The sequence below is a fragment of the Malurus melanocephalus genome, unplaced genomic scaffold (assembly GCF_030028575.1).
Source record: "Malurus melanocephalus ecotype Western Australia unplaced genomic scaffold, MMel_1.1 scaffold_140, whole genome shotgun sequence".
Taxonomy (NCBI): Eukaryota; Metazoa; Chordata; class Aves; order Passeriformes; family Maluridae; genus Malurus; species Malurus melanocephalus.
Genome location: NW_026623372.1, coordinates 690,092 through 712,897, shown reverse-complemented (window position 1 = coordinate 712,897; position 22,806 = coordinate 690,092). Strand labels below are relative to the sequence as shown.

The following is a 22,806-nucleotide window of genomic DNA, read 5'->3' as shown; positions in this document are numbered from 1 at the left end:
AAAAAAGCATGTAATTGATGTTATCCCAAGAAAGCGCGATCTCCACCCCTCTCAGCTCCAAGCCCTTCAGGTAAAAGGAAAAAAAATCTTTCAAGAATTTGTTGCCTTTTTGAGGGTTAAAACATCAGAAGACAAGCTTGTCTCGCCTTGGCCAATCAGCTCTCGGCCCTGGCAGCTATAATATAGAACTAAAGGCAGACTCCTCTCACAAGCGTCTTGCTTTGCTACCATTAAAATCAGACCCTTTTTTTGTCTCTCGATTGCTGTCTCCCGAGCAAACTCCGATGTGTTCCGTTATCAGCGACCTAAAGCCTGCCATTCCAGCACCTGTCTTGCTAGGGATCGGTGGATAGTATACGATTCAGAAAGCAGACAAGGACATAGGAGGAGAGAGAGCTCTAGAGAGACAGCCAGGGATAGGCACAGAGAGCTTTGAAGTAATTGGATTCAATGGACGAAATGCTGCTGTTGACAAGAATTCTCTTGGTGGGCTTCATCTGCGCTCTTTTAGTCTCCTCTGGGCTGACTTGTGGACCAGGCAGGGGCATTGGAAAAAGGAGACACCCCAAAAAGCTGACCCCTTTAGCCTATAAGCAGTTTATTCCCAATGTGGCAGAGAAGACCCTAGGGGCCAGTGGAAGATATGAAGGGAAGATCACAAGAAACTCCGAGAGATTTAAAGAACTAACCCCAAATTACAACCCTGACATTATTTTTAAGGATGAAGAGAACACGGGAGCTGACAGACTGATGACTCAGGTAGAGCCACAGAGATACCTGTATTTGTGTTTGTTAACCTCTCTGAGCAATCCTAAAGGACGCATCTGTCTTAGTATTTTTGAAAGCCCCCCCTTTCCCTCTCCCCCTCCTCCCCCCGCCCCTCCAAACTCGGCTAGTTTCCCCATTGAATGTAAATACCATCTATCCAGACAAGTTAGCAGGGGCTGGAGCTGGAGCTGTTTAGATATTCGGTGGGGGAATCTGTGTGATACTTACAGTCATTACCGTGCCATGGCGTTCCCTGTAACTTGGTTAGAGATTGCTGTTTGCATTTGTCCCCAAGGATGCACTTYGATCAAACGAATTGCATACAGCTCAGAGGACCCCAAGTGTACAGTGACCGCCAGGCCACCCACTCATTATTACAAACGTAGTTCGCGGTTGCTGCGCCTGCTGACTTGATTTTATATATATATATATWTWTTTTATTCAATTTCTCTCTCTTTTTTTCTTCATTTCATTTTAACCTTCATTATTACTATTATTATTTCCCTCGCGAGCGTATTCTAAATTTAGTAGGCATGCAGCCGTGCACTCACAAAAGGCAGCTGAAGCCGGATCGACCATTCCTCATCTGATTCCGTATTATATAGCTCGTATTGCAATACCATCATTTGCAATTGTGCCCATCAGAGCGTAAATATATTGATATTTCTTTAAGGATGCTCGCCGCCAATGCTCTGGTACTTCCATAGGGGAGGGACTTGCAACTTATCGGCATTGCATCACCTTCTGTTTTAAAAAATCTGATGGCACAAGGTTTACAACTGGGTAAATATTGGATCTCGGGTGGAATCGGATTGCGGAACCATTTTATGAAAAAAGATAGAAAGAAAAAAAAAGATAAAGGAGAGAGAAAGAGAGAGAGAACCGCTCCGAGAGTCACCTCGTAATTATTATTCATGCTCAACAGAGAGCTCGGTGAAGTCAATTGCTCTACCAATCCCGGAGTTTCAGAAACTACATGCAATCCAGACACTGGAAATGGGTTTCCTCCAAATATAGGTCAACAGCGCTTTTTTAATATTAATACATTTAAGCCCCACCTTCGGTGCTAGAGCAGGACTCGCCTGGAAGGACTAGGCGGGGAGTGGACGCGGGGAAGGGGGGGGTGGGGGGTGGAATTTCCCAAACTCTCCCCSTTCCTCGGCCTGATTTTCCGCACGTTGCCGGGTCTCCCGGGGCGAGGGACCGGCGGCCGCCACCATCTCCTCCCGGCCACCTTAAATCGCACCGCACCTCGGAGCGCGGCGGCGCCTCCGCCCGCCGCCGCCGCCGCCCCGCGCACGGGTGCGGAGCGGAGCGGAGCGAGTGCCAGTCCCCGCTCGGGCGCGGCCCGCGCCCCTCCGCGCACCCTCGGTCCTCCGCCCTCGCTGCCTCCGGAGCCGCATCTCTCGCATTTTCAGCTCCACTTACTCCCCTCGCGTATCGATCGCGGCGGCTCGGGTTTCACCCTTCCCTCCGCAGCCCGGCGGCAGCGGCGGCGGCGGCGGCTCCGCGGGAGACGGGCTCCCGCCGGGGCTCGGCGCATCCCTCCCTGCGCGGCTGCGCCGGTGCGTGTGCGCGGCGGAGCGGAGCGGAGGGGAGCGGAGCGGGGCGGCGGGCGCGGGGGGAGTCGGGGCACGGTCGGGAGCGGTGGGCTGCGGGCCGGGGGCGGGCTGCGGGCTGACCCCRGCCCCGCGGCTCTCCCGGGGCACGCCGCGCCGGCTACGCGGCTGGCCGCTCCCGCTGCATTAGCTGGCAGCGTCTGAACTCCTGACCTTCTGTCAACTTCCCTCAGACGAACGAAACGAAAACAAATACTTTTCCCCCCCTCTCCTTCAGTGCTTGTTCCCGTGCCTTAGACACAAAGGGGGGAGGTGGGCTGAGAGCGGCGGGGCCGGGGAGGCCGCAGGSCCGGGTACCCGGCGGCCAAGAGGGGAGAGAGGTGGGGGAGCGAGGTCGGGAAGCGAGCGGGGCTCCGGCACCCCTGGGCCAGGCAGGGAGCGGGGAAGCGGAGCGGGGCGGGGGAGCGGGCGGAGGGCTTGCCCTTGCACCCCGTTCCCCGGGCACGGCCGGATCCTTGGCGACCCGGGGTGCCGTCCTTCCGCTGGCCTCCCTTGCTTTCCTCTCCTTCCCTCTCTACCTCGGCCAGCAACCCCTCGTTAAATCCCAGCCTTTAAACGCCGGCTTCGGGAGCCCTTCAACCATGGAGAGATCTTTCATGGACAGAATCGTTAAACTTGCAGAGTGGTTGCCGAATGCATTAGCCGCTAGTTAATATTAACTCCAGAAGGGGGGGGAAAAACGCAAACAGAGGTAGGTAAGTCAGGTTCTCAACTTTGCAGGTGACACTAGCAGTTTGCTAAGGGCTCCCCCCTTCCTCTCTTTCCTTCCCCCCCACCCCGGCCATTGGCTGGATTCGGGGGAGAGATAAGGAGGCCAGGTCAGTATGATAAAGCTGGAATTTGTATGAAATAAAACAGCAATCTCATGTAATGCAGGCACAACCGGTGCGTGATGTGAGGAATTTAGAGATCAACTTGGCATTTAGGAAGCCCACCAGGTTGTTTACACTGACAGGTACCTGTTAAGTGTTTCCTTCAAGCAATTCATTTGTGAAGAGATTAGGAGCTGGCAGGAGAGGGCTTGTTGAACAACTTTGCCTCCACACAAAGCGTTAGTGGAGGCAGCCCTGCTGAGCTTCACGGTGGCTGAACAGAATTGGGCTTGATTTGTGGCACACGACCCAATGAATTAATAAATAGTCTGGGCTTCACGGCTTTTGACTCTGACAATCCAGCTCAGGCAGTATAAAAGGGAGAAAAGTCCTTTAGGAAGCTGTTTCTTCCTCTTTATTTCGCCTGAAGCCGGGAACGGATGCTGGCAGGGCCGGAGCTGCCAGAGCCCCTCGTCGCTGCCCGCACCGCTGCTCGCGTCCCTGTCCTCGTCCCTCGCGCTCGCTGCCTCCCCTGTGGGGCAAGACATCGCCGTGTCGCGCAGTGCTGTCTCTTTATCAGTAGCTGAGACGTTTGATTTTTCGCCCCCTTTCTCCTGTAAATCAGTGAAGGAGCGTATTTATCCACTCAGGTGTGAGAGGAAAAGAGGGGGGAAAAAATAAAATAAATCAAACTCAACTTCCTTGTGTTGCTGCACTTTGCTGCCGGGAACGGTGCCGAAACCCAAACACCCGTCTCTCTCCATAAAACGCTAGGCCAGATAGTCCAAAGTGAGCTCACGACTGTGTTTTATGTCTTTCGGGTACCTGTGTGTTGCTGGAATCACTTTTACRGCTGTTGGTGGACACAGGTGAACTTTCTTGCTGAGCAACCTTGTCATATCCCTAAAAGTAGCGTAGTCGGAGTAATGGAGGGGCTTTGCCTTCCTGGGAGCTGTGAAGGGGGACTTTGTGGTCAGTTATTGGGTGTGCTGTGAGCACACCGGGGAGAATAGTCCTGCACAAGGCCGGGCATACCAGCCAGGCCAGCAAAAATGTGGGAAGAGCAGCTTGCTGCACCTCGCCGTGGCTTTCATCCACATCGGCTGTATCCACGAGTTGTTTTCCTCTCAAAAAGGAGGAATAAGTCTGGCAACGTGTGTGTTTCTAACTCTGTATCTTTAGTCAAGCGCTTTTCAATGCTTTTGGTGCTGATTTCCTGTTTCTGGAGGGCTGAGAATCCTTTTTGTTACTGCCGCTGTGTCTGTTCCCCACCTGGCTTTGACAGGAATCCCCCCAAAACTTTCAGGGTTTTCTTTGGAGTTCACCCCCCTCCAGGGCTGCAGCTCCCCATTCCCTCACTTCCCCTCATCCTGTSCCCTGCGTGCCCCCGGTGCTGCTGGGCCCGCCTCAGCCCAGGGAAGGCTGGTGGTTCCGGAGGATCGATGAAAAACCCTGCAGTGCTTTCTCCACGGAGTTGGAAGGGTTTCACTCCACACAAAGGGGCTCCTGGCTTGCATGGCATCCCTGCTTCGCTTAACTTCCCTCCCTGGCCCTCCCTTGCTTTTCATCTTCCCACTAAGAGCTATATTATTGTATGGATTTGCTCGGCTTTGTAGGCGAGCGCCGATGTATGTTTGAGGCAGAGTGAATGCTCCCAGACCATGCAGCTTTGAGGGCTCTAATGAGTGATGGGCGAAGGGAGAGAAAAAAAAAAAACCCACCCCTCCCTCCCACACATAAAGGCTGTTAACATGTATTGATACCCTTTTCAACACAGAATTAAGCTGAAAAGACYCGGAGAGACATTCCGGGGGGGAATCCGTGACTTCGAGATATACGGCGAATGTTTGTTCTGGGCAGAAACTTTGCTCTCGGGAAGGGACAGGGCACTTAGACGGCAGGAATTTGCTCCGTGCAGGTGGCTTTGAATCGCCACACTCACACCCCAGCGCCGGTGGTGCGGAGAGGGGTCCCCCTGTCGCCGCAGCAGGTGCCGGGGGAGGGGGAGACTCTGTCCCTGTGTGTCTTCGTGGTGTTTCGCCCTCTGTTCMTCCCGTGTCACCAGGTTTCACTGTCCTACTCCTCACCTGCCTCCCCGTCCCTCCCTGGCAGCGGGGGAGAGGATGCTCARCTCAGGCTGAGCCCATCCTGGGGCGCGTTTGGCGGGGAGGGGAGGGATGCCTCCTGTTTGGCTGGGAGGGAGGCAGGATGCGGCCCAGGGGGGGTATGGATAGTGAATGGGGGGGGTTCCCTTGGCTGCAGCACCCCCACAGTGACCCTTCCCTGTCCGCCCGTATCCCCGCAGCGCTGCAAGGACAAGCTGAACGCCCTGGCGATCTCGGTGATGAACCAGTGGCCCGGGGTAAAGCTGCGGGTTACCGAGGGCTGGGACGAGGACGGCCACCACTCCGAGGAGTCCCTGCACTACGAGGGCCGCGCCGTGGACATCACCACCTCGGACCGGGACCGCAGCAAGTACGGCATGCTGGCCCGCCTGGCCGTCGAGGCTGGCTTCGACTGGGTCTACTACGAGTCCAAGGCGCACATCCACTGCTCCGTCAAAGCAGGTAAGGCGGGCAGCCTGCCCGGGGATACGTCGGGGTGGGGAGACACKCCGGGGCCACGACTCAGCGCCCCAAAGCCTTCTGTGCGCCCCGTGTCTGCCGCCGGGCTCCCTCCTCCCGTCTCTGCAGGGTCCCCATCACCCCGCCCGCCTTCCCCCCGCCTCTTAGTGACCGCGCCGGAGCAGAGGGAGGTGGGCAAAAGGAAAGAGTGAGGGGGAAGGAAAAAAAAAAAAAAAAAGAAAAAAAGCCCAGGTAGCTGCAGTAGTGTTTCACGGCATTTTTTGGGGTGTGATTTGCTTGGCCAGCCTTCCCACGAGTGCAGCGTCGCAGCCACACACCCTTCTCCTCCCCCCGTGGGATCCGATGCTTTCCCCATGCAAGGAGCATGTTCAACACAAACACTCGTGGCCGTCTCCAGCCGCCCCGCTGGCTGCACGCCTTACTCGCGAGCGCTAATCTCCGAGTKGGAGCCGGCCAGGAAAATAAATAAGTAACGTGGTCCCCAGCCTCCTTTAGGCGGTCGCTGCTAGGAAATTCCCAGATAGGGATACACATACATACACATACACATACACATGCACACACACATACACATAATTTTTTCCTCCCCTCCCCTGTGCTTACAACGCCACACGCTGTCTCAACCCGGGAACAGCTGGCAAGAAATCCCCGACTCGCAGAGCTCCTTTTTTTGACACCTGACACGTTTTTTTTGGGAGAAAATCTGTTGGCAAGTGCCAGCCTCCAGCTCCACCGCCTCCCTGCATCCAGCTGCATGACACCTAAAGCTCTTTTTAAGACCATACTCTAGCCCAGCAACCTGCTGAATGTGTCAAGAAACACTTGGCTGCAAAAGAAAATAACGGGCTTTCTTTAAATATAGCCGTTTGCTTCGAACCCAGCGGCCCCACGGCAGGGAAACCAGCCCGGCCCCGCCGTGTCCACCTGCAGGAGGGGTTCCTTCCCCCCACTCCAGCCCGGAGCTCCCCAGGGGCTGAGCACCTCTCCTGGCCCATGTGGGCTTTGTCCTGAGAGCCTGCTACTGCTTTTGTTCAGCTCCTGAGTCTTTTTGAGCCGAAAAGAGGCCCTGCAAAACTGTCAGCTGCGTGGAGATCCGAAACACCCCTTTCAATAGACAAGATGGGCTTTGTAGCGAGATGTCTGATTGTRGTGTGCGATGACCTTAGGCCAGGAGCACCTCCTAATCCACCCCAGGGGTGTTTCACAGGAGAGGAGCAACCCCAAGCTGCTCATTGGGATTCGGCACACACCGACTTGGGGGCAATATTTAGAGGGTGTCAGGCAGGGTCGTGTGACTGTACGAGGCAGGCTGAAGAGAGCAGGYTTGAATTCCACCCTCTCAGCCTGATCTTAAACTGTCCAAACCTCGTTTCATGACAGAGCATCTCATGAGAAGATTAAATCCCATAATGCCAGCAGGAAGACTCTTTATCTAGATCTCTGTTTGCAAAAAGTATGATCCAGGAGACTGGAATGCAAAGAAGAGTTCCCCCAAGGCCTGAATTATTGTCACCAGGACAGAGGAGGGAGAGGCAGGGGTGGTAAAAGGGACATTGATAATGCGCTACAGCAAGTATTTAGAGCAAGCTTCTACATTTAAAATTCAAATACAGATCTTGAGTGCCTTGGAAAAGTRGCTCTGCTGTGCAAATAGTGCTTGGAAGGTCCTGGATTTTTTGGAGAGTATGTGTGTGAATTGGCACATAGGGTTTCTGCACCTGAACAAATAGGGAGGGGGAGAAAAGGGGGGGAAGAAGCTGGGAAAAAAATGGAAGTGTCCTCTCTTCCAAGAGTGTCTGCATTTATTACATGAAYCAGAATGACAATGCTGATCCTTTATTGGATTTTAATTAGAGAACCCAAACAAGYACCGCTCAAAGAAGCAGATTTTCACACCTCTGCCAATTCACTGGCATGTTTGTAGAGCTGCTACACTACTACATCTATTCATCAAGTCCCTGAATATGCAAACAAAGCTCTAGCCAGACCTTTACCGCCGGCTTGTAGGAAGGTGTAGTTTGCTAGCAGAGGCCTYCACATAAAGCACATAGTTTGTTTGTTGCCATGTCCTCCCTGAAGAGGGAGGCCTTGGAGATCTTGCTGCTTCATGTCTGAAGGAGGAGTGATAAAGTCATTAGCAAATCAATAACGGTCTAATTTTCACCCTTCCTGTTCTTCCTGAGAAAGTCATTAGAAGACACCCCAAGGATTTGTTTAAATCATAGGAATTTCAGTAACAGCCACAGAGGCAAAATATAAAATCTGTCCACCTTTAGGAGCTAAATCATCAGGTCTCTWAACTGGTATAGAGAGTTAATAGGAGAAAGCAGGGAAAGGCAAGTGAGGGATGGGGAATCTCAACAGCTGTAGCGAAGACACTTGCTACCATGATAAACCATGGGGTATTATGCAGTATTTAGAAAAACAGAGCTTCTAGGAATACTCCAAGTCCCTCTGTTAAGATAGAGGCCAACCTGGAACACAGCAGACTTTTTTTTCCCAACACCCCATGGGTGGGCGAGCTTCCAAAAATCGGTTTGCAAGAGAGACTTAGWGTCTCATTGCTACTTCTGCTTTCTTTAAGTCTGAGATTCTTCCTCTCAGTAGCACTGGAAAGCAGCAACAGCTGATGACAGCATGTATGCCTAACCTCTGAGTAACTCCCAAGAGCTGGAGGAGGTGAAGGAAGCATTTGTTTGAGCCTGGCACAGGTGTTGGACTGCTTGGGGACCACATGCCCTGAGACAGGGAAAAGCATCCTTCTTGTGGTGGGGAGAGAGATGTGGTTTTGGGTTTGCTTTTTTTTTTATTTTAAAGAGGAGTGAAGCAGAGTGCTAGAGATGTTGGCAGGGGGTGCAGGGGATGGGATGTGCCCCAGTAGCTGCCATGCTAAGCAGGAGAGCAGTGGGGGCAGGAGGCAGCACTGGGGTTTGTGCAGCATTGTGGAGGACTCAGGAAATTCAGGCAGTTAATTTGCAGTGGAGCAGTGGCAAAATCTGTGTGCAGCTTGGAGCAAAGCTTCCTCCWGTTTTCTGCTGTTTGCTGCCCTGATTTGAAAGGATGTGCTCCTTTTAAGGGCTGAGTGGGGACCCTGAGCATTGTAAGCACAGGCAGTCACTTGGAGATGAAACTTTATGGCAGCAAAACTTGTTGCTCTGAAAGCCGCAAGTTATCTGGCATCAGGTGTCAGCGCAGGGCAAACAGTAGCCAGATGGGGAGTTCTTCCAGAAAAGATTTGTTCAGTAACGGTTGTTTCAGTGGAAATATTTTGGCTCATTTTCTTAATGAGACAAATCACTCTGGTGACTCCCAACCCAGAGGGAGATGCACTGGCTCAAATKTGGCAGGAAGGGGATTCTCACTGAGTGCAAATGGGGCATGTTCACAGATGAGGATGGAGGAATTTCAGAGGGAAGTCTGTCAGTGTCCTGCACAATCTTGGGTGGGTTGGGATGGCTGGGAAAGTGACCAAGCCCGGCACGTGCTTCATCTAACCCTGCTRTGCTTCTCTCCTTGCACAGAAAACTCGGTGGCGGCCAAATCTGGGGGTTGCTTCCCTGGCTCGGCCACGGTGCACCTGGAGCAAGGCGGGACCAAGCTGGTGAAGGACCTGAGGCCGGGAGACAGGGTGCTGGTGGCCGACACGGAAGGCCGTCTGCTCTACAGCGACTTCCTCACGTTCCTGGACCGGGAGGACGGCTCCCACAAGCTCTTCTACGCCATCGAGACCCGGCAGCCCCGGGCCCGSCTGCTGCTGACGGCGGCGCACCTGCTGTTCGTGGCTCCGCAGCACAACGAGTCGCAGGCGGGGCCGGCGGGCGGCCGGGCGCTGTTCGCCAGCAGCGTGAGGCCGGGCCAGCGCGTCTTCGTGCTGGGCGAGGGCGGGCGGCGGCTGCTGCCGGCCGCCGTGCACCGCGTGTCGCTGAGGGAGGAGGCGTCGGGCGCCTACGCCCCGCTCACGGCTCACGGCACCATCCTCATCGACCGCGTGCTGGCCTCCTGCTACGCCGTCATCGAGGAGCACAGCTGGGCGCACTGGGCCTTCGCCCCGTTCCGCCTGCTGCAGGCCGTGCTGGCCGCCCTGGGCCCCGCCGCGCCGGGCTCGGCCCCGGGAGAGCCCCCGGCCGCCGGCATCCACTGGTACTCTCGGCTCCTCTACCGCATCGGCAGCTGGGTGCTCGACAGTGACTCTCTGCACCCGCTGGGCATGGTGGTGACATCCAGCTGAGGGGACCCCGCGCCGCCCGCCGGGCTCCGGCGGACAGACAGACACACGGAGGCAGAGAGACACAGAGACAGAAAAAAAAAAAAAAAAAAAAAAAAAAAAAAAAAAAAAAAAAAAAAAAAAAAAAAAAAAAAAAAAAAAAAAAAAAAAAAAAAAAAAGGAAAAAAAATTACATATTTTTAAAAGAGAGCACGGATTAAGACTTAAAAATAATTATAATAAAATAATAATAATTAAGTAGGACAGTCCAAAGTAGACTTTAAGGGAAACAAAGACCCCTGGAAGTTCTGTTCTGTTTAGTTTATATATATATATATTTTTATTTGTTCTTTTGTTTTGTTTGTTGGTTGTTTGTTATTTTTTTCTCCTCTCCTGGATATTTATTTCTTTGGTATTTTGAATAGATGTTTTAAATGCTATGAACCGGACCTTCAAGAGCCTTAAATAGTTTCTTTGATAATTTATTATCATGTGAACTGTACTCACAGGGGAAAAAATTATTTTGTGAGGCCGAGCAAAACTGCGCAGAGTCTATTTTTCTACATGTCACGTGTGTCCTGACTTTCAGAAAGCAAAATTCTGTACTTYCCCATCTCTCCATTACATTGCTCCTTCATTTCAGCAAGTCTAAAAACCAAGCAAACAAACAAACAAACACACACAAAAAAGACAAACTTCATGGGGGTCCGTAAATTATATTTTTATACACAGAATTGTAAATTAGATTTTTTTGAGAGATCAATACTTAACTGAATCACATTTCGTTTTTTGAAATAGTGTAAAATATGAGAATATATTATTTTAATTTAAATAGTTTCAAATGTAACATCATTTCCTGTATTGTTTTCCATGTTTTGCTTTGTAAAAACACCACTTGGCCACGTTCATGGAAGTCAAGACTGTTACACAAACTTTTTATTTACAAAAACCGTAAGAAACTTTGTTATTTTTAACTTCAGAAAAAGTTTATTAGAAAATAATATTTTTTAAAAAGCGCACATGGCGGCAATTCTGTGACGATGGAGATGGTAGTTTGTACAGAGGGGGGAAAAGGATGTTTTGCATTAATAAATTGAGAAATAACTGATGTAAATTTACTAAAATGTATTTTTGAATATTTTGTAATAGTTTTAATAGTTTTATAGAAATAAAATGTGCCATGCACAGTTTGGTTAGTATATAATAACTAAGAGTTCCTGGTGCATCCCATTTTTTTTTTTCCTTTTTGCCTATTGGTTTAGAAAACACAATGCCTAAATGAGTGCCCGTTATTTTATTTAGATGTGTTGCTTATAACGTTTAATTTTAATACTTTTAATTAAGGAAACAAATCCATCACATCTGTGCATAACCTGGAATCTCTTGTTACTGACAGTAGAACCTCACTTATTTGCACGAGTGACCAGCAGGGCGGGTTCCCCTTTGCCAGAGCCCTGGCTCCCCATCCGCGCTCAGGCGATGCTCCTCTCTTCCAGCTCCAGCCCCGGCTCCGTGGCCACTTCCCAGTCTGGTCCAGAGACTGTGGACGGCTCTTAAAATTGATTTCTGAGGATGCTAAATCAAGTTTTCCCTTTGGAGCACRTTAATGGGAAGGCAGGCAGCTGCCTTTTCCTTGTGGCAACACYGGGATTTCAATGGGCTTCAATTTGGGTGCCCAGAAGATGGAAATCCGAGGGAGAGACTCGGACTTTGGTGAGTTAGAGGGATTTGTGTGGCTGATGCTGGAAGAAGGAGATGGCCACCAGATTTCACTGGCCACTTGGAGTGACAGCACAGGGCTTGGGGCCACCAAGAATAGAGCAAAAGGCCCTTTGCAAACCAAAGGATAAAGATTTGTTGGTTTATTCTTAAAGACATCCCTTAGCTGTAATGCAGGATCCCATCCCAAGCCACTGATGGGCGAACATGCTGGAGATGTGTTTTAGGAGCTGAGTGGTGGGGCCAGYGCTGCACCCCCTGCCTGGTCCCAGCCCCAACCCACCCCGAGGAGATCATCCTTGACAGGTGCTGATCAGTGAGGTTCTGCTGCACTGTGTGCTCCTCCATGGAGGGTTTCCAGGATCCCTTTAAAAATTTTGCAAAACATTGTGTGTGCATGTGCGTGTGCGTCTGCGACGGGACTGTGCTGGAAGGGAGCTTGCCTTGAATGTCTTCTCACCTTTTCTTTGGTTTCCATTACTCGCCGGTCTAGGATGTTCATCCACCAGGCCTTTTGCTCCAGAGACACAGCCACGTTGTCTGCTGGGATGGACGGCAGCTCCAGGGCCTCCCGGAATGTCCCTGCCTGGGGCCGTCTCCAGAGAGTGTAGCCGTGCTCTTCCATTCGACATCYTCGGAGCTTCTGGAGCGCTGTCAGGAGCTGGTGACCAAGCCCCACAAACGAGCACTGCTGTGTTGAGCCCCAACAGATGGATGTGGTCTCTCCTTCCTGTTTACTTCTAATCCAAGCCTGCTTCCAACCTTCCAAAGCTCAGACACRGCCAGGATGGTGAGACTTTGGTGTGACCACAGCGTGCTGCAGCACCAGGAGAGGAACCAAGCCACCCTCACGTCCATCCAATGTGGAGTATCCCGGGGGACTGTGAACTGCCTGGTGGGTGCTGAGGACCTGCTGCCCACCCCAGCCTGSATGCTGCCACCTCCCTGTCTTTGGGGTGTGCTGAAGGCTGCAAACCCAGCTGATTTGGGGTGTATGAGAACATGATTGTGRAACAAATGAGTCTCTGCTGTGAGAGTCTGGCCTCTGGGTGTCTGAGCTCTCTTAGCCTGTCTCTGGGAGGTGGTTGCCATGTTTTAAGGCCTTTACACTCAAAGAAACGACCGTGTTGGAATGTGCCTTCTCTGGAGACCGGGTGGTGGAGGTGTTTAGGGATGTCAGTGATCAAACTTAGAGCCACTGGCTGGAGGGCTTCAGTCTGAATCACAGCTGAGATGTAAAAGAGCCACCAGCCCAGAGCCCACACTTGTGCCAGGGCAGGGCACGTGCCTGGGTGGGACCACAGCAGACATTGCCTCATTTAACCTTCACCCCCAGGCCAAGATGAGCTCAGAGCGTTGTGGTGTGAGAGGACCTGAGATGCTGTCTCACACCAGACTGTCTCACCGAGCAAAGCAATGCCGTGCCATGCTCTCCACTGCACTTATCCCAAGCAGTTTATGTCCTCCTCTCACCACATCTGTATTCCATCTCTSCCCCGRCGCCTCTTGTCTGGTCACCCCTCCRTGCTGTGTGTTACAAAGTGCTTCCCTAGGTGGGCCAATCCAACCCGTAGCTCCAGCTCTCGTATGAAGGATGTACTGTCATAGCCTTGTGCAAAACCTCTAGGAGATGTCACTGTCCATTTTCAGGGTCCGAGTATGGCAATAGTTTGTATACAATGTACACATAGTGGTGGCTACAGAATAGTTTATGACTAAATACATATCTATTACTGTTAAAATAATGTATAAGAATGTACTTGAAGCTATTATCCTTGTGCTCTGTTGTCTGAATAATTAAAGAAATTACAGAGACTTCCTGAAATGTCTGATATGTGACGGCATTCCCATCACACACCCTCAGCTCTGAGGATTTTACCCAGGTGACACTGAAATGCAGAGTGGGGATCCTGTGGGATTTGGTATYGGAATCTCCAAACACATCAGGACTTGTGCCGGTGACGCTTCATGTGATGGTCACAACCTCCCTCTTCTCCCACCTGCAGCCACGTAGGCAGTCTGTCACTTACCTGTGAAATATTGCRTGGCTCTGCAAAGCCAACTCATTTGGAGGGGTTCTGTGGGGAGGCAGAGGTGCCCTGAAGGGTGGCCCTCCAGCAGCTGCCTGTTCTCTCCACCTCCCCCACCCAAGCCCATGTGAGAAATGACCCTAATGAGACTGGGACTAATTTGTGTTTACTTGTCCAACCTTTCCTGCAGTGCCCTGGTGCTCAGACACTGGGTAAACCCTCCAAAGGGAAGTTTGGATGCATAAACGAAAAAGAATCTCATCCACAGTGCAACTAAAATCCAAACCAAGCACTGGGGCAAACAAGGTCTTTGACAGCCAGGTACCCATGCTGTGCCTCAGCCAGCAGCTCTTCATGCTCTCACATGGCAAAATTTGCTTAGCTGTACCTTTAGAGGTATAAATGCACATGTATGATARCATTATCCTGATATTAGGAGCTCAGCATTTCCTAGCAGGATACAAATATGTTTGCCTTGGCCCTCCTGAGCATTTCACAGYACGCCAGGGCTGAGCAGGAGATGTAAATCAGCCCGGCTGGGCGATAATTGGGCAGCAGTTTTGCAGCCCCAGTACAGCATCTATTTCAATTACAGGGGGAAGGAAACCAGAAAGAGCATTTTATTTTACTCATTACTGCAAGCCATGAGGGACCACTAGATTYCTTAAGCTTTTGAAATTCTCTCTTCAGCAGTTTCTGCCTTAAAACTAGTTCAAACTTAACTGAAAAAAGGTCAATTTTCTGTGTGCAGAGCCCTTCAGAGCTTTCAAAGGAGCAGTGTTAATGTGATCCTTGGCCTATGAAGGCTGAAAGGGRAAAAAATCATCTTTAAAAAAGGCATATTTACAAGCGATGGGATTGTCTCAGTTTTGATAGCAGCCCCACAGCCACYGTTTGTGCCAAGACTGTTAAATATAATTTGTAATGCTTTGCATTTGGGGTATTTAGGCTTACGTATTTAAATAATTTTGGTTTTCAGGAATGGAAAGAAGTGAGCAAATCCAGGAAATATGAGTTTAATTATCTTTTCCTGCCTCCAGTGAAATCAAGAGTGGTATCCAGAGGTGATCTGGGTGCACGGGCGATTGTGCACCTTAAAGCCAAGTGCAGGACCYTTTATAACTGCTTTTCCTTTAATTTTTAAGTGGGAGCAAGGCATCTCTTTGAACAAATATTGCCACAAATCAGAAGTGAAACCACAAGTTCAGAAAATCTGTTTGGGGTGAAAATGTTTGTTTTGATGTCTGTGAGCTAAATGTGAAATAAATACTAGATTTGCTCAGTTTGGTGTGAACAAATGTCTATCTGTATTACTGAGGAGGAGAGGTGACAAGGGATGCTCTGTGTGGCGTGGCCATGGAGGGTTCCTTGGCCACCAAATTCACATTGGACTGTTGCCCAAGGGCAGGGGGCCTCGGACATGGGCAGGGGTGCTGTGGGAACACCATGTGCTTCATGCAGTTCTGCCCAGCTTGCTGGACTCTGGGAATGGYACAGGGACCCCTCCTTCCTCAGCTCATCTCTGGGGCAAAGCTGGACCAGACCTCTGGGACACCAGGATGTCATTGAAAGGGGGATGTGCTCGCAGGAAATTATACTTGGGAATGCAGTATCATTCCAAGTTTTGAGTCTTTTGAAAGCATTCTCTGAAAGGGATCGAAGGATCCATCTGTGTGCAATTACAGCTGTGTCCTTTTGGTCTTGTGACAGACAGTCACTGTGTCACAGACCTGTTTTAGGGCTTCACTGGCTGGAGTACGCTTACCTACAAGCAGGACACAGCTCAGGCTCTGCCTAGCTTGGACCATTAAAGCATTCCCTGTGCTTTTTTTTTTTTTTTTTTTTTGAGTAGTTTAGGCTCTGAGCAGACCACTCTTGTGGTCCTGGGTCTAATCTCAGCCCATACTGAGCCTCTTTCAGGTCCCACATGTCTGCAGGGACAGAGGGGCTCCATCCCCCTGAGGAACTGGTATTGCTAAATAAGAGACCAGATTTCCTAAATACAGCAGCATTGCATCCCATCTGTTAAGAACTTCCCTTATATTCTCTTCGAAATCTATTCTGAGAGGGAGGAGAGCAAAGAGTTAAAACACGATTAGTTTTAAGAAATCCCAGGCTTAAAATCTGGGACATTCAGAGCTCTGCCAAGTCCTTCTGCTCGTGCAGCCTGCCCTGAGCAGGGAGCTGAAACCTCACTCACCCAGCTCACCTCTTCCTTGTAAGTCAGCCCCATCCTGTTTTCTACAGCACTAAGCACTGTGTTTAGCTATTAGACTGTGATGAGTGCAAATAAACATTAGTCTCAGGATTGCTCATGAACAGTTCTCTTGGAATAGTCACTGGTTTGGTGCAAGCTTTGTTGGCTTTGCCAAATGATGCCCTTTCTACTCAGCAAAGATTTTCTGGAAACAGGAGTGTAATAAACGTACAGTACCAAACAAGTCTGTTCTGGCAGTGTTTGTATGAATAACCATTTTGTGCTAACACCAGTGGAAGCTGTGGGGTTCACAGGCATCAGAAAGTCCAACTGCCATTCAAATATTTGCAAATAATGAATATGTGATCCCACAAATAACAACAAGCCGGCCCGGTTGCTTTCATTGAGGAAAATGATTATGAATCACTGTGTACTGTGGGCTCAATCCAACAAACCACYAGCGTCAAAAGCTTTTCCACAACTTCAAACAGGCAGGGAGTTGTGTTTGCTCAGCTTTACCTGCTGCATCCATYGCTCTCATATTGCACCATTAAATAATAGAATTTATCAACGAGTAAGAATTTCCCAGGCAGACAAGAGCGGGCAAATGTCACCTCCTGACTGCAGATGTGCAGCTCCCACTGATGTCAGGAGGGTTATGTATGGGCAAAATGAGGTCACACTGTGTTGTCCTACTTTACGTGCCCTGTGGTATTACACTCAATTAAGTTTTGTCTCCCAGGACGCAGCCTCTCTCCCACTTAAATCACCGGGAACTTCGTCACTACACAACAGTGCAGGAGGAGGCACGAAATACCAGTGTTTGATCCAGAGTGCAATAARGTTTAACCCATGTGTTCAGAAACTTTCAGCTGCACTTTGAAAAAGGGGGTTAAATTTGGTAAAAAATAAATATATATCTGTGAAAATCCAACATGGGCCGTCTTCAGGTGAAGGTAAAGGCTTTGCAAACTCACTTGTAGGCTCAGCAAGACCTTTCCAAGGCAGCAGGGCCTCTTTCCTGCCCTCTGCCAGCTCAKCTGCCCAGATCCTTGCAGAAAGATCCTGAACATTCATGGGCWACATTTCCTAGGCAGCGCAGGAGAATCAGTCACATCTTCTGTGTGGGTGACCACATGCTTGACTACTTTGAGAATATTAACCACTGGTAATGAACTGAAACTATAAATAGCTGTAGGAAGGAGAAAACAGTAAAAAMAATAGTCCTTATTACAGACAAACARGTTTCCAGAACAATGCTGGGSTTGCAGTGAACCAGGTTTGGTCCTTTGATGGGGTTTCTTCTGATTTTGAACAAGCAGATTGTTGTCTCCCTGGTTTTACCAGAGATGGGCAAAAAATATCTGAGGATAATTTTCCACAGCCTGGGGATGAGAAACACAATGATTCAGAGATCATCTACTGCCTGTGTGCCATTCTGAGGGATCTCTTCTGTGGGCACAGGGTGAAATGCAGGGACTATCCAAAATCTTTACTGACAGACTATTTGAAAGCCCTTGTAATTTATACATTGGTTAAAAAACTCATTTAATTTTCAGATGTCTCACAGTTGCCAGTGTTAGGCATTCTGATATATAAAATAAGCATGTTTCCTACTGTATTTTTAAGTCTATTCTAATAACACCTGGGAAAGAGGACAGCTGGCTTTTTGCAGGATGTTAAACTCTGTGTTACACAGATACATCACAAACAGGACCCACAAGGGGTTATCCAGATCAAGGCCAAAGAAAGACTTTGGTTCTGATTGTGTCTCCATGTACCTCCATGGAGAGGACATACCTGGTGGCTGGAGGAGTCTGGCTGGAAAWGATCTCTATGGACTAATGAGTGAGCTGAGACACCAAGAGGTCAAAGAGAGATCCTGCAAACGTGTCTGAATGTCTAACTTTACTTCTGAATCCTGCCTAAAATGTCACATCTGCCCTCTGCAGAGGCTCCCCAGGAAGTCCCAGGTGACATTTGGGACATCCTTGACTCATCCAGTGGTGCTGGTCTGGGATGCACATMGACATTCCTTAGTTCTGCAGCGTGACCAAGCTCTGGCCCCAAACACATTCACCCCTCTCTGTGTCCGTGCTGGGGTAAGCCCAGTGTAGCCCAAAGCMAGAGCTCTCTCTGGAGCTGCTTCTCCACTGTGGGATTAGGACTTCAGAGAACCCACAAACCTCAGAGCCTCTCTTTCCAAGAGCTARGCACACTTGTTCAGCCTTGCCTGCGTAGGTATAAACACTGTGCTTGCACAGCGTAGTTAATTAAAACTATTCCCACTCAATTTTCCCCTGGGGAAGGAAGGGAGAGGAGAGATGCTCATGGGAGAGGTGCTCATCATGTTGCTTAATGGGATCTGGAGTGGGACATGCAGTGCCATGGGGAGAAAAAGCTGTGGGGGGCTGAGGGAGCACCATGGGAAGCTGTCCCTGGACAGAAATTTCCCTGGATGTGTGCACTGTCAAAGAAGAAGTGATGTGATTCCAGGAGGGATAACAGGACACCAAAACCATCTGCTCCCCAAGGYGAGGAGACACGGGTGGAGGCTTCTCCTGACACCCACCCAACCTGGACTCCTTGCTTGGGAYTTCTGGGGATCTTGGGAACCTCCCACCTTCCAAAGCCCAGTGTTTGGGCAACTCATGGAAAGGACAGGAGAAATCCCGAGCACCTGGGCTGGGCACGACACAGTCTGTGCACCAGGACTCAGTCTGAGAGGCTCAGTGCTGGCACCAGGAGCTGTCCTGGGCATCAGATGTGGGATAGCCACTGCTCTCCCACCCTCTGCTCTGAGTCACTCATGGGGACACCAGGAGTCACTCACAGAGGCACCAGGGATTCATGGAGACACCAGGAGTCACTCATAGAGCCTCCAGGAGTCACTCAGGCCACCTTTGGTGCTGTGTGGATGTGAGAGGGATCGCTCACACTGAGCAAGTCCCGGTTTCTGCAGCCAGCACTGTGACAGGCAGTGTCATGGGTGCTGTCCTCAGCTCCTTGGCTCCCAAGCAYGAGTACAAACATCTTCTGCACCGATCACAGGAAATGGGACAAGCCCCTCTGAGACATTTTCATTCCAAATCAGTTCCAGTGTCTCTCCTCTGTCAGTGCTGAGCAGGGTGTGCTGAGCTGGTGGTGCCATGGTGGCAGGGATGCAGCTCCATCAGGTGTCATGGGGTGATGCAGATCCATCAGGTGTCCTGGTGCCTTCCAGCAGGTGCTGAACAATACCAGGTGCAGAGGAAAAGGGGCAGTTTTGTGGGATCTGCTGGTTGCAGCAAAAGAAGGACCTAAGCACCACGAAGATTCCAGACACACAAAGTGTTTCTGCTTTTCCCAAAAGAGGATTAAATCAACTCATTGAGCAATGGGCAGGATTCTGCTACTCATCAGGGCAGGGGGATGTCCCTGTGCAGCTCCTGTCCTATCAGGGACCAAACACTCAGGCATTTGGACATCAGTGATGCCATTCCTGAGGGAGCTGAGCCATGGRTTCCACACCTGGGGCTCAGGTGCCTGTGAACCTGAGATGAGAGAGGATGGCAGGGTAGGACCAAAATGTCCCAAATGTCCAAAATGAAAGAAAAGTCAGATTTCATGCTATAGGTTCCCAAGGAGGCAAATTKTCACTTTGGAAAAGTAAATAAAAAGGCCAAGTTTGGACTCCCCTTGGAGTGGCTCTTTGCACCAGGAAGTGTTTTGCTTTAGCACAAGGTGTTCCTTTTAAGTTGTTTTTTTTTTGTTTGTTTGTTTGTTTGTTTTTTCTCTTAGCAAGGAAATATCTATACTTCGTTTATCAACTGAAGCTAGGAATAAAATACAGCTAAATATTACTTCTGCTTTTGTTATAACTGAATATGCAGCAATATTGGAATGTCTTCTTGTAGATTATACATCGGAGCTATTCTTTTCCRATTTATAGGATCCTGACAGGACAGAACTATTTATTGAGAGTTAAATAATGGCATCTGTTATCAGGAATATCAAATCCAGTAGAAGATGTTTCGTATTAAAATAGAAACTCATGGCCAAATTTCCTCTTGATGAATGTAGACACAGCTTTATAAACGTCTTCAAAGTTTTTTTATTCTTTGCACCAGAAAAAATTCAGCCCAAGGAGCTGCTATAAACAAGCCTTTACACATGTGCAAAAAGAGGCTGCTTTGTATCTCAGAACAACAACAAAAAAAGGCAGAAACAAACCGCAGATCTTTCGGGCTTTGTTGCATTCGGTGGAATCAAAGTGACCTCTAGTGATTCCCTGTGAACCGTGCAGCTCGGCACCGCCTGCGCTGAGCTCCAGGGGAGAGAGGGAGCGTGTGCTGCTCTCTCAGCTGGTAAAAATGCAATCGATACCTGATTAATGCAAAATTRCGGCAATTAATAGCTGCTAAAATAGCAATTCTTATAAGTCAAGTGTAGAATATTTTCCCATAGTCCACCGTTTCTTTTCATGCAAGTTGTGCACTGTTAAAAGGAGTGTTTTTATCAGCCCATTAAAAATCAGCAACACAATGAATTTATTAGTAACTTATCATCCATGTGTYTTCTGGCACTGCTGACGTGCTGTTCTTTGGGAATAGACAGGATAGGAAGTGCACTAGATTTGTGATTTAACTCATTTGTTCCTACTTTTTGGAATAGTCACAGAATAATCACAAAATTATTACCATTTGTGTAGGGAATGTGGAGTGTTGCTGTGGGGCTAAGCCATGCCCAAGGCTTAGCCATGTCACCTCTACAAGGTCATCTTTTCCCTCCCAGACTATTAAGGTTTTTTTTAAAAAAAGGATCATAGAGAGAGGATGTTACAATTCATCAGCGGTGGGGGAAATGAAAATTGTGTATCAGCCAAATTATGTCGGTTTACCATGAAAATCAATAGCGAAGGGGGTTAGAAATGGGATGTCATCATTCAAAGGCGATGCAGGAGAAGATCTGTCAGCAGCAAGACGGCTGTATGCTCTGTCCTAGTATTCCCCAGGGATATTTCAGGGTTGGGGAAGGCAGAAAAAAATCATTGATTCCACAGGAGATTGGGTTGGGCATGAAGGAGATGCTCAGGAGATGCTGAGCTCTGTTGGGACTCAGAATGTAGATAGTAAAAAAAAAAAAAATTAAGAAGACTTTCATAGGTTATATGTGTYAATCTCTGAATCAGAGCTGGGTGAAAACCAGGACCCTATTCCTAGCRGAAAAAAAGCCTCACCCAGCTGCTTTAGTTTAATTCATGTTTTGAATAAGTTAATCTCTGATTATTTCCTGCCCTGTCTCTACATCCATTACAGGCCATGGGGTTTGACATCTGCAGGAAGAAGGACAAGAGCATTGATGCCTTAGGATTTTTAGTTTAGATATTTTCATGTATCTGTATTCTGTACTTCTCTAGTGTACAACACTAAAACTACTGTTCTCCCATCTTTAGACAAAACAATTCCTCTCTGAGACTGAATCCAAGGACACTTCGCTGCCTCAGAGTCCCAAAATATGGAAACAACAGTGAATTAGAGGGAGTAAGTTTGAGGTGCTTGACAACATCACCTGAAGGTGTCATTGGAAAGTTGGAGCCTGATGTTAATAAGACAGAACTTATAAAAGGKGAAGATCTCATGACTCRGGGTCCATTTTTGGAGGAAGCTTTGTCTGCCCTCAATGTWCCAGCAGGCCTGGATTAAACTTGTCTGCTTTTATTCTCTTAACTTTGTCTGTTTCAGGYGAGCCTTGTTTKAGGCATCCCATTGCWCCTGTTTTACTCCATCTCCCTGCTGGCCATGCCMAGAGCAAATTGCTGTTTGAATCCTTTCCAGGGCTGCTTTAGAGTTCCCCCTGATTTTCACGGAGGCTGTGCCACAGCCACTGGAACAGAACAAGCTCCCTCGTTGTGGTCGGTGCCAGGCTGATCACCCACTAAAAGCAGTAAAGGTTCCTTTTTTCCCCCTGGATTTGTCAGCACCTTCCACTCCCACCAGCCAGCACTATTTGGGACATTCCTAGATACGTCTCAGAAGGATTTCACATGGAAATGAGAGGTTTTGCAAGGGTTGTTGTCCAACTCGCTGTCTCAGCCTGACCCTCTGCTGCCCCACCAGCCCTGTGAGGGATGCTGGGGACCCTCCTGCCCCTGGGGGTGTAAAACCAGGCTTTATTCCAAATAAACACTGCTCTCTASCCCCAAAATGCCCTGGTTGGACTTGAGTGTTGGGCTGTTATTGTCAACCTGTGATTTCACCTGCCCCTGCTCAGGAGCATCTTCTGAATTCATCCTCCTCTATCCTGGGGCATGAAGCAGCTTGAGAATGAGTAAAATGATGCACATGTTTGTCCAGGGCCAGAAATTAGCCAGAGAAAACCTATTTGCCTTCAAATGATGACCCCAGCTACCAGGGAGGGCCAACCCAGGCTCTGCTCTGCCTGGGTAACCCTTCTGCAGAGCCACGACTGGGGGCAAGCAACAGGTCCCATCCACATCTCYGTGAGAAGGCAAATATGACTCAATCTGTGTTTGCTTTTAAGGCTTAGGGACTGAAGGAAAACATTTTTATTTGTTGTGAGCAGCAAAACCAATAAAAACAGGTGGGTGAGGAGAAGCAGGGGGCTCAGCACTGGGTGATCTGGTGCTAACTCTCAATTATCTTTTAGACCGAGGTGTCTTTATTGGTGTTAAACTAAACCAGAATCCTTCTGTGCTTCAGTTATTTCTTTCACAAAGAAACATGCACATTTTATTAAGCTACTTACAAATTTCGTTTTCATTTTGGATTAAATGATACCATTTTAATGAAAGGCAGCAGCTAGAAAAATTTTTTCTTGAAAGAATCACTTTCTGGTAAAGAACCATTTCCTATTTTTAAAGCCAAGACTGT

The 22,806-nt window shown here is 49.2% G+C and overlaps 1 protein-coding gene across 1 annotated transcript; it reads left to right on the top strand.

The window, feature by feature from the left end:
- Positions 1-186: 186 nt before the first annotated feature.
- SHH (sonic hedgehog signaling molecule) lies at positions 187-10,078 on the top strand. Its single transcript, XM_057371073.1, has 3 exons — positions 187-759; positions 5,505-5,766; positions 9,306-10,078. The coding sequence occupies exons 1-3, from the start codon at positions 451-453 to the stop codon at positions 10,010-10,012; spliced, it is 1,278 nt and encodes a 425-aa protein (XP_057227056.1). The 5' UTR covers positions 187-450; the 3' UTR covers positions 10,013-10,078.
- Positions 10,079-22,806: the final 12,728 nt, after the last annotated feature.